The sequence below is a fragment of the Oncorhynchus kisutch genome, linkage group LG2 (assembly GCF_002021735.2).
Source record: "Oncorhynchus kisutch isolate 150728-3 linkage group LG2, Okis_V2, whole genome shotgun sequence".
In the NCBI taxonomy this organism is placed as follows: domain Eukaryota; kingdom Metazoa; phylum Chordata; class Actinopteri; order Salmoniformes; family Salmonidae; genus Oncorhynchus; species Oncorhynchus kisutch.
The window spans coordinates 18,919,074-18,931,229 of record NC_034175.2 but is presented as its reverse complement, the minus strand read 5'-3'; the positions used below and the strand labels follow the sequence as shown (position 1 = coordinate 18,931,229).

Genomic DNA, 12,156 nt, shown 5'->3' with positions numbered 1-12,156 from the left:
GAGAGAGAGAGACTACATATAATTCCCGACACTAAGCTGGTGTTCATAGGCACAGCTGGACAGCTGGATAACTGGACTGCACTCCCCTGTATACTTTATTGGACTATCAGAGGTGAGTTTCTTCCTCTTTTCTTTATCTTTCTCCATTTTCCCTATCTACAGTATCTGAGCAGTTTAAATTACCATTAATTAGGGTGTCAAGTTTTATTTACCCAGATGTTTTATTATTTTGACGAACGGATCTTGTTTTACAATTATAGGGCACCTCTGAGACCTATATTATAAAGTGAGAAACTGTTTTTTTTAAGACAAAATACTTATTGTAGGTTACAAAAATAGTTTTGGGGAAGCCTTTTTCTTCCTCTTAAATGTACCCGTGGATTACGATTCTCAGAGTCAACTATTTTCTTTTTAAGATGAAGACTTGACATGTCCTAAACCAGGAACATTTCCCATTAAGCATTTTTCTTAATCATTTTTATTAGAATGCCTTAAGTTCAATGTTATGATGAGTAACAAGTTAATTCTACAAAATAAAGCATACTATTCCATGGCAAATAAACATTGTAAACATCTCACAACCATCACAAACGATTACACACCAAAACAGTTATACTTTTAAAAGATAAGGATACAAGTGCTTTAATTAGAAACGACAACACTATTAATGACAACATGAAAAGCTTCTATGAAAATCTATATAAATCAGAATTTAACAACAGTTGGGCTGACGCCACAGCCTTCTTAGACTCAACAACACTGAAGCAACTACCAGCAGATAAGAAAAAAAATAGAAATACATTATCTAATGTTTTGTGTTTTAGTCTCCTGTTTGCACTGGCAATTCAACAGCTTGCATAAATAATTAGACAGGACCCAAACATAACAGGTATCAGTATTGGTAAACATGAATTTAAAGTTTTTGCTGATGATCTCATGATATACCTGAATAATATTGAAAAATCAATGCCCCCCTTGTTAACAATATTTTCAGAATGCTTGAAAAGCTCAGGATATACAATATGGAAAATAATTGAAATAATGGCAAAAAATAGAATAACTCATGATCAATAACTTAATGCTTAATAAGTGACAACACATGTCGTGGCTGAATCAGAATTAGTTAGGGGTACATTGATAAATAAGATGTTTTATTTACATAATAATGTTTATGTGAGATATTTGTCATTAGGATGTTTTCTTTTGGATAATACTGTTGGCAGTTGCATTTTCCTCTCTCTTCTCCAGGGCTTAGTCACTAGGGGCCCAGAGAGGAGAGAGGTCAGGCTTGTTTTCATATGTCAATGTATCTGTTAAACCATGTGATGCTATGAGGAATATCAGAAAGGGAGGAGGACAGAATGGAGGCTTGTCTTCTTATGGGAATGTGTCTGTAACTATTGTATGTCCCCTCTGAGGTTGCCCTTATCTTGACCTAGTATATGACCTAAGAGGCTCACTGTCTTTTCTGATCTTGTCCAGGAGGAGGTGTATTTGAGGTGGGAGTATCTAGAATTGACAATTGATATATGCCATTGGATGAGGTCATGTTTCGGTCCTAAGTGGTACCAAGAATGAGATTAGAATCTCGTCTAAGAGAGCAAACTGAACGATAATTTATAGCTTATGTTATCTAGCTATGGGATACCCCTCTTTCAAGTAAAAGGTTCTTTGTGTAATGTTCCTAAGTGATGTACTTGGCCGTACACACTACCCTCTTTAGCGCCTGGCGGTCAGAGGCCGAGCAGTTGCCATACCAGGCAGTGATGCAACCAGCCAGGATGCTCTCGATGGTGCAGCTGTATAACTTTTTGAGGATCTGAGGACCCATTCCAAATCTTTTCAGTCTCCTGAGGGGGAATAGGCTTTGTCTTGCCCTCTTCATGACTGTCTTCATGTGTTTTGACCATGATAGTTTATTGGTGATGTGGGCACCAAAGAACTTGAAGCTCTCAACCTGCTCCACTACAGCTCTGTTGATGAGAATGGAGCCGTGCTCAGTCCTTTTCCTGTAGTCCACAATCACCTCCTTTGTCTTCATCACATTGAGAGAGAGGTTGTTATCCTGGCACCACACGGCCAAATCTCTGACGTCCTCCCTATAGGCTGACTCATCATTGTCAGTGATCTGGCCTACCACTGTTGTGTGGTCAGCAAACTTAATGATGGTGTTGGAGTCCTGCCTTGCCATGCAGTCATGGGTGAACAGGGAGTACAGGAGGGGACTGAGCACGCGCCCCTGAGGGGCCCCCGTGTTGAGGATCAGCGTGGCAGATGTGTTGTTACCTACCACACCATCTGGGGGAGGCCCGTCAGGAAGTCTGGGATCCAGTTGCAGAGGGAGGTGTTTAGTTTTTTTAACTTCATTCAACTAGGCAAGTCAGTTAAGAACAAATTATTATTTACAATGATGGCCTACACCGACCAAACCGGGACAACGCTAGGCCAATTGATCGCCACCCTATTGGACTCCCAATCATGGCCTGAAATCAAACCATTGTGTCTGTAGTCACGCCTCAAGCACTGAGATGCAGTGCCTTACACCGCTGCGCCACTCGGGAGCTCGGGATCTGTTGGGGCGGTATGCAAATTGGAGTGAGTCTAGGGTTTCTGGGATATTGGTGTTAATGTGAACCATGACCAGCCTTTTTGCCTGTTTGATGGTTCATCTGAGGACATAGCAAGATTTCTTATAATCCGCCGCTCATTACCGTTTTGCTCAGTGCGGATGTTGCCTGTAATCCACGGCTTCTGGTTGGGGCTGCCTCCCCAGCCAACATCAATGAGAGCTGTGTCTTTTTCAAAGCCATTTGCACCATCATTTTTATGATAGTTTTAAAGATAATTTCCTACAATTCTATGTATTTTGTTACCACTACACAAAGGCTCTGCACAAAAAATACTAATAATTATGGTTGATAGAATTGGGTAACCAAATCATGGATTGCAGTCTCCTTGTCCATAGACTGATTTCAAGTTAATTATACAAACATTTTGTAATTAGGGTGAACTATCTCTAAAACAAATGCTGTATAATAAATGTTCTGTAGCTTCCTAACATACAATTACAGTATTAAATCTAAAATGGCCTCCAGGCTGAGATTAGTCGTGATTCCTGCTTGTATTATGTTATTCCAATGGTAGATACTGTATGTGATTTCCTTAAGTGGACACTGTTACACTGCAGTTAGCACCCCTTCTTCAGTCACAGTCTACTCTAGTACATCATAGTGTTTGAAGTTACAAATTGGCTTCCTGCTTGCTGTGCATACATCATACTGTATTTCAGATCTTCATTGGTTGGTTGTTTTTTTCTTATTTGGCACTTTGTTGATGTGATATACAACACACTTGAATTGAGTGTATAATGCAGACAATCAATTGTAAATACTTAAAACATATCTATAATAGAAAACTATTAAAACACTGCCTTGAAATACACATTTGAAACTTCATAAAGTATCTACCCCTACGTGTCTTCCTTCAATGCTCACTGGGTGTGTCCAGCTGTAATCCCAGCAGGCTTTGCTTGTGTACTGCAATTTACACTGTTCCCTCTCTATCTTTTTTTATCAGTTCTCACTGTGAGGCCAGCAGGGATTCACTCAAATTGAGAGTTTGAGCAAGGAAGCAGGCAACAGACTAACAATAACGGAACAGCTCCACTTAAGTCCAGAAGCTAATATACTGTAGGGAGGTAGGTAATCAACTATATGGATCTAATTGTTAAGACTTTCGAATTGCTGTTGAACATTTCCTACATTTTAACTAAGGACTTGAACTGGGGGATGATTGGTTGTCTATATTTTAAATGTTCGAAATGGATCTTCAGTAACGCTTTAGTGAAGTGTCAGGAGAAAGGTGTCTGTTTTTATTAAGTGTCAGTTTAGTCAAGAGTCATTTTATAGACCATAGACTTTATCATGTCCAATGTAAATAAAACAGTTCCAAACATCCTCTTGACCATGTCCTTATGCTCTTTTTTCAGACGTTATACTGGTAATTGTTGAATAATAAGAATACTAGCAAAAATGGCCGGCCAGCTACAGAAGTTCATAGCAGAGAAGAAAACCTTGTTAGAGACTGTAATGGAAGTGTTTGAACAGGGAGCTGAGGTGGTGGCCAGTATCGCAGGTGACATCTTCCCTGTTTTCACCATCGTTGCACCCATCATGAAATTGGCCCTGGACAATGTGGAGAGCAAGGAAGCTGCGTTCATGAAGGAGCAGTTCCAGAAAGTTCGTGAACGCCTGGAGGTAGTTTCAGAAGAGATGCAGCGTATTAACGAGGAGATCAAGAAGAGCGGAGCGGACGCTGCCTACTTTTCTGTGGAGGAGAACATTTCCAACCAGTTCCGTAAGTGCATGGACATCCTCAATGCCAAACCCGAGTTTCATGAGAAGAAGAAGGAACGTTTCATGGAGCATTTTATCAAAACAGGTGGTGAAAAAAACTTACACACCCTCTATAGTGCCGTGATGGGAGACAACTTCTCTAGAGAGTCAGTGTTGGAAATTATTTTTAACTATGAGGAGAAAAGTCGACCCGCAATGGAAGACTTCTGTGACAGGTTGAAGAAACTGTTTTGCATAGGCCTCATCGCTCTGATGGGCTACAACGCTCTAAAGCACTGCAATGACAAAGAGAAGCTTCTTCAAGACTGGGGTGAAAAGATGAAGAATGTACAGGTGAAAATGAATGCTGTCATTGAGGACTGCATCACCAGCTTCCCCAAGCAGGCTGAACTAGATTCTCGGAGGTTGGTTAGGGACCACTCTGACCTGAGCAACCAGCAGCTGGCAGACACCATTTTGGAGAAGCTGAAAAGAAAGTATGACTGGGTGTGCTGGTCTGTCCGTATATTCAGCTCCCCTTCGGGCCTGTTCTCCAACAAAAAAGACATCCAGTGCCCCACAGGAAAAAATCGCTTTCAGGTGCCAGCGACAGACGAGAAGCTGAACATCATGGTCTCCTACAGTGCCTCGCCCGAGCCTCTGGACAAGGCCCACATCCAGCAGCTGATCCAGGGTCAGAAGAAACTCACCGTAGTGGGTACAGCTGAGCTCCTGTTTGAGCAGTTGCCAGGTCCATGTGCAGTCCACACGGTCAAGAATTTCAAAGACCTGGCCTGTGTCTGGAGCTTTGCCGAAGAGCTACACTACTGGGAGGAGCACAAGAACTTCTATGTTTGTGTTCACTACAATTGATTTTTCTTACTTAAAAATGAATGAATAATTAGCCATAGCTCCCAATGTTATATTCAGTCCAATTTGGTTTTTCTACTAAGGCTGACATTGCCGAGTACTTCCTTTCTTTCTCAGTAGAAAGCTATACTAATGAGGAGAAACATAGGCTAACACTTATTATAAGGCATGATAATTACTAAAGACTGGTTTACCTATTTTATGTATCCCCTCTACTAAAATAGTGTAAATAAAATCTAATTTCTGCTTTACATTTTCAGATAAACCACACATAATAACTGTGATAGTCATTATCTATGCCTGAGAATATAAATTAGAATATAAATTAATGAGAATATAAATTACATTTTGGGTATTGATACATATTCTATATTGACCAAATCATAGAATCTTTTTGAAGTGTGCAAATATAAAAGCCTAACGATTGAATTGTCTGTAAACAATCGCTCAACATTTTGCAAAACAAGAATAGCATTTTTCCTCATATTTTATATATACCTAACAAAAATATTAACGCAAAATGCAACAATTTATTTGTCAATGTTTTTATATACGGTGCATTCGGAAAGTTGTCAGAAATTGCTGTTGTTTTTTCTATTCAATACACACTATTCTGCCCTTGAGTTGCGTTCCCATGCAAAACTAGACAGATAGCTCGAGTGCACTGTAGAGGGAGAGATGTGTTTCTGAGCTACGCTGTTGTAGTTCTCTTTTACCTGGATGATGTCAGGGCAAGGGCTCAGATAGGTTGTGCGACCATTTTGAAGTATGTTTGTCCTGAACACGTTAACCTTGTCTGGTCGGTGAGCCGTTCCCAGACAGACCTCACCCACGATGACCCACCCGAGGTCGAGTCGCTGTGCATAAGGAGTGTCGTGGGGCCCATTGATTTGCTCTCGTACCTTGTGTACCCTTAAGATGTCTCGTCCTAAGAGCAGGAGGATGGGAGCGTCTGGGTCCACAGCTGGAATTTTGTCCATAACTGGTTGCAGATGGGGATGATGATACGCAATGTCGGGGGAGGGAATCTCCATCCTATCGTCTGGCATCATATCACACTCTATCAGAGTCGGGAGAGTGAGCTGCATGTGTCCATCTATAGACTCCACCATGAAGTTGACGGCTCTCCTGCCGGAAGTCTCTGTTGCCCCAGAACAGGTCTTCATGGTGTATGGAGCAGAGTTGTCATTGATGTTAAAGAGATTGAAAAACTCTGTCTTGGCCAGAGATTTGTTACTCTAGCACTACATACATTTTGACAGCTGTCTCTCTTTTCCCAGCCGGATAAGCTTTGACTAGGCATATTTTTGAACATGATCTTGGATTGACTGCCTCACCACAGATCTCTGTACACTTTGAGGTGACAGATAGAAGAGCATCGTCACCTTGCTCCCCGCCATGCTCTGTCTCTGCTATAGCAGTGTCTGTATTTGAAGGGACTGGGCCTGGATGCAGAGCAGCAAGATGTCTGTCACTGTCGCACTCAGAGCACTTGATTGAAACCTTACAGTTTTTAGCTCGGTGCTGAGTTGACCCACAACATCGGAAACAAATGCCATTGTCTTTGAGATATGATTTGCGCTCATCTAGAGTTTTGTATCTAAACCCACAACACTTTTTAAGAGGATGAGGCTTGTTATGTATTGGGCAGGGTTTTCAACCTTTGTCTTACTGGGTTTGGTTTGGTGGTCTGAGGCCTCAGATGACACATCTGTCTTGTATACAGTCACAGGTGTCTTGCTGCTGTACCTGGCAGGTTTCTCACTTTTCATGGACACCTGGTTAGTTGAGGTGTAGATGGTGAAGCTGGGGTCATTTCTAATTTTCGCCTGGTTCCTGATGAATCTCGAGAAGAACGAGAATGGTGGGAATGCTACCCGATAGTCCTCCTTATATTTGGATCCCTGTGCTATCCATTTTTCTTGTAAACTGAATGGAAGTTTCTCTACAATAGGGCCTGGAAGGTACCCTTCTACTTTAGCACACTCCAGTTCGAGAAGAATGTCACCTAGTTCTCTTAGTTTGTGATTGTCTTTGTTGGCCAGTTTTGGAAAATCATAAATTTTCTTCAACAGTGCATTCTCGATCACTTCGGGTGTACCATAGCACTCTTCTAGTCGTTGCCAGACCATGTTAAGTCCTGCTGTTGCGTTGAAAATATGGACAGATCTAATTCTGTTTGCTTGCTCAGACGACTCTGCCCCTAGCCACTTGGTAATTAGATCTAACTCTTCCCTGGCTGATAAATTCAAGTCTCTGGTCGCATTGAGAAAGGATGCTTTCCATGCCCAATCATTTTCAGGGCGATCATCAAACTTCAGGAGTCCGGAACTCACCATCTCACGGCGTAGGAGGTACTTGATGAGGTCTGGTGCCACTTGTGACTCAGGGAAGTTTTGTGTGTGTGTGACTGGAAGTGGGCTTGCTTTCCATTTCCACCATGCTGCTGTTCATTTCTTTTGAACGGAGAGTCTCTGCTCATGTTCTGTTGTTTGCTACTTTCTTGATTATGGCATGTAGCTGGGTCAACACTAACCTCTTGTTTCTCCACTTCAAATGGAAGTTCAGCAAAGTAGGGCCTAGCATGTTGTTGCACATACTCACATGTACGTTGACTGGACTTAAGGGCTGTGTCCCTGTGTCTAGTTCTTTGCGAAGCTCTCTGCGTTCTGATTCTACAGCTTCTTCAAAGGCTGCGGCTTCAGCCAACGCAGCAGCAGCTGCTCTCTCAACTTGGAGAACATATAAAGTTGCCTCGAGGTCAGCTTTTTGCTTCATCACAGAAGCTTCCTTCTCAGCATAGGGAACTTGTGCACGTGCTGCGTCTGCCTTGACGCGTGCTTTGAAGGCTGCAGAACTCGCCGTTGAGGATCTGCTTGACTGTTTTGATGACCTTGATCTTGTAGATTGAGACTTGGTCCCAAGGTGCTGAAGAGGTTCTTCCATCTCTCTCTGTTGAACACCTGGCTCTGGTTGTTGCATCGTAGACTGCTGGTCTTCCCTAGGATAAGAGGCTTTGTTGGCTGATGAACGTAGAAACATAACCACCATGTGCAGTTATTCTTGTGCTTGAGCCCACCATGATGATGTTTTTTCACTATTCTGCCCTTGAGTTGCGTTCCCATGCAAAACTAGACAGATAGCTAACAACTAAGTCTTCATTAAAACTCCCAAGGCGTGACTTTTCTTGAATGAATATATTGAAAACGTTTATGTTGTGAAACTGCAAAATACAGAGAAGAATATACTTTAGTATTCAATTCACACCGACATACTGTAGCTGCACATTATACATTTGAAGTTGCATAAATACAAAGCACGTGCCAAGGTACCATGCATCTGGCATGATGCCAAACTATATAGCTAATTTTTACTCATATGGTAATTGGCTCCTTTTATTACTCTAATAATGTACAACCATTTATGTAGAATAACAAAGCACATCACACTAGGAACAGTAACAAAACTACAGTATTGTATATTTTACAATTCGTTTGCATGACGCACGAGCAAAGTAATACAGCTAACGACATACATGAAAGGCATTGCAATTTGTGAGTAAATGCAACCAACATTGATATGTAAGCAACTCTATCAATAACAAGATTATCATCATTAGCTAAATGCTTGAATCGAACTTACAAACAAATATTTTCCAAGGCTGAAGCGTGACAAGAAATAACTACACTGAAAGACCTGCACCGTAGTGTTGTTTGTAGCTGCTTCTATGCGTGCAGAACAAATTCTCTGCTTCCTGTTTGCGTAGTCTTTCTAAGTACCAGAAACATCCACTAGGGGGCAAATAACACCATTGAACACAATGAAAATCCAATTTAACCATTGTAATAGAATAATCTGTTACCTTCTAACAGGTTGGCAGCACACACACACAATACCCCATAATGACAAAGCAAAAACAGGTTTTTAGAAATCTTTGCAAATTTATGAAGAAAAAAACTGAAACATCAAATGTACATAACTTTTCAGACCCTTTACTTAGTACTTTGTTGAAGCACCTTTGGCAGCGATTACAACCTCAAGTCTTCTTAGCTACAAGCTCGGCATGCCTGTATTTGGGGAGTTTCTCCCATTCTTCTCTGCAGATATGTCAGGATGGATGGGGAGCGTCACAGCACAGCTATTTTCAGGTCTATCCAGAGATGTTAGATCGGGTTCAAGTCCGAGCTCTGGCTGGGCCACTCAAGGACATTCGGAGACTTTTCTTTTTACCCCAGTCTGAGCTCTAGAGCAGGTTATCATTAAGAATCTCTCTGTACTTTGCTCCTTTCCCTCAGCCCCTACTAGTCTCCCAGTCTCTGCCTCTGAAAAACATCCCCACAACATGATGCTGCCACCATGCTTCACCATAGGGATCATGCCAGGTTTCCTCCATGACGCATTAAGGCCAAACAGTTCAATCTTGGTTTCTCATGGTCTGAGAGTCCTTAGGTGCCGTTTGGCAAATTCCAAGCGGGCTGTCATGTGCCTTTCACTGAGTAGTGGCTTCTGTCTGGCCACTATACAATAAAGGCCTAATTGGTGGATTACTGCAGAGATGGTTGTCCTTCTGGAAGGTTCTCCCATCTCCACCAAGGAACTCTGGAGCTCTGTCAGAGTGACCATTGGGTTCTTGGTCACCTCCCTGACCAAGGCCTTTCTCCCCCGATTTCTCAGTTTGGCTAGGCAGCCAGCTCCAGGAAGAGTCTTGGTGGTTCCAAACTTCTTACATTTAAGTATGATGGAGGACACTGTGTTCTTTGGGACCCTTAATGCTGCAGAAATGTTTTGGTACCCTTCCCCAGATCTGTGCCTCGACACAATCCTTTCTCTGAGTTCTATGGACAATTCCTTTGACCTCATGGCTTGGTTTTTGCACTGACGTGCACAGCCAACTGAGGGACCTTATATAGACAGGTGTGTGCCTTTACAAATCATGTCCAATCAATTGAATTTACCACAGGTGAATTACAATCAAGTTGTAGAAACATCTCAAGAATGATTAATGGAAACAGGATGCACCTGAGCTCAATTTTGAGTCTTTTAGCGAAGGGTGTGAATACCTATGTAAATAAGGTATTTCCGTTTTTTTTCTCCAAAAATGCCTAAAAACCTGTTTTCGCTTTGTCATTATGGGATATTGTGTGTAGATTGATGAGAATTGTCTTATTTACCCTGATTTGAAATAAGGTTTAACATAATAAAATGTGGGAAAAGTCAAGGTGTCTGAATACTTTCCCAAATGCGCTGTATATCCAGGAAACTGTATCCATTTCTGTTGGCCGACCTAGGATGCAAACTCACACTAGACTTTGCACTCTCAAATCTACACTGAGTGTTGAAAAACAGTGGACTGACTAGCTGAATCCAGGTGATAGCTTTGATCCCTTATTGATCTCTTATTTTATTATAATATATATATTTATCAATAATCATTAAAGTGTAGCTGAGGGTCAAACTGACCAACTGACTCCACTACACACACTTCCTGTGATGACAAACAAATGCAATTACATAGCTCAATACCACGTTTACAGTTGATCTTTTTTCATTTCTATTGTCTGGATAACAACAATTTTACCTCTGAAGTAACAAGCTGTACAAAACAAATCCCATCCATTGTTTATTCATTATTTTATAGAAACAATATGTTCCTCCGGCCTTATTTTTGAAAAGCTCCCAACCGCCAAGGCCACCAACACTCCAAGATTCAGGAGAGCTGCCCCTCAACCATCCGATGTAACAGCATTGCCCCTCAGTGTCATTCAAACATACTTTTTTGTTGTTTATTTTGACTTTATTTTTGACTTTTATCTTTGACCATCATTCTATCCCCCGCCCAGCAACTCCACTCCCACTTGTCTCCAGATCCACATCGAAACCCTCAGCTTCCCTCAGCCCATCCCACCTACTGTATCTCTGCTGGCCACCCTCATCTGATTTCTACGCACCATATATCTTATAACTATGCTGTGATGTTTAACATACAATCTATCTAATCAAATAAAATTCACAGATCGCGAGTTGAATGAGTATTTCTGTCTGTAATAACGCCATTTTGATTTGGTTAGGGCCTAATGAATCTATATAAATTGACTGCTTTCCTTGTATGAACTATAACTCAGTAAAATCTTTGAAATTGTTCCATGTTGCATTTGTTTTTATTCAGTATATATATTTGCATCTAAATGAACTATTATTGACCATTTAAGTGGAAATAGCAACAACAACAAAAATATTGACAAATAATGCACTGTAAAGTCTAATTTAACCAAAATCTAACTGAAAATATCCAAAGTTATCTAAGAATGTATATATGGAGGTTCCTATAACTAATGCCACACACACACAACACTATTATGCTGCTTCCAAAATTATTCAACAACAACACTAGACTGTCTGTCAAAGAGTTTTGACCCAGCAGAGAGAATAAAGTAGACGGCGCGCTTCAAACGTTTGATTTATGACCCTATGTCCGGATGACGCGTACATGCCCAAATATGGGCATCTGGTCAGGATGTTACGTAGTTATGCTCATATAAGTGCATCCTGTTCCTGTTGTCACGTGTTAGAGTGTGTGTTATTTTATGTCTATATTGCATCTATTCCTTTGAAGTTGTCATGATGATTGATGTGTAGGGACCTCGTTGAACTGGGGTGGATGTGTTTGAACATTTCAAAGAGGATGGCACCACGCCCCCCTATTTTATTGCCCTTAGGGCTGTTGTCTATGAAGCAGGAATGTCCGGGGGGGATTGTGTTGGTGGCAGACGCATTATACATAAGACCCAGAACAACACATGCAGCCCCAGAACACTAAACAAGATTTTAAAAATAAAACCCAGAACATTAAACAGAAAATGATGTCAATTCTAGGCCAATTCTCAGGGTGCTATGCGTCTCTTGTCACGAACCCAATGATAAAAGCATCGAGGACATTTTGTATGATGCCCCT

At 41.3% G+C, this 12,156-nt stretch overlaps 1 protein-coding gene across 1 annotated transcript; it reads left to right on the top strand.

Annotated features, from left to right (window-relative positions):
- On the top strand, positions 1-11,345 carry LOC109901968 (protein rapunzel-like). The gene is made up of 3 exons (XM_020498003.2): positions 1-112; positions 3,577-3,697; positions 3,989-11,345. Exon 3 carries the CDS (start codon positions 4,032-4,034, stop codon positions 5,205-5,207), a length of 1,176 nt encoding a protein of 391 aa, XP_020353592.1. The 5' UTR covers positions 1-112; positions 3,577-3,697; positions 3,989-4,031; the 3' UTR covers positions 5,208-11,345.
- The last annotated feature ends 811 nt before the right edge of the window (positions 11,346-12,156 follow it).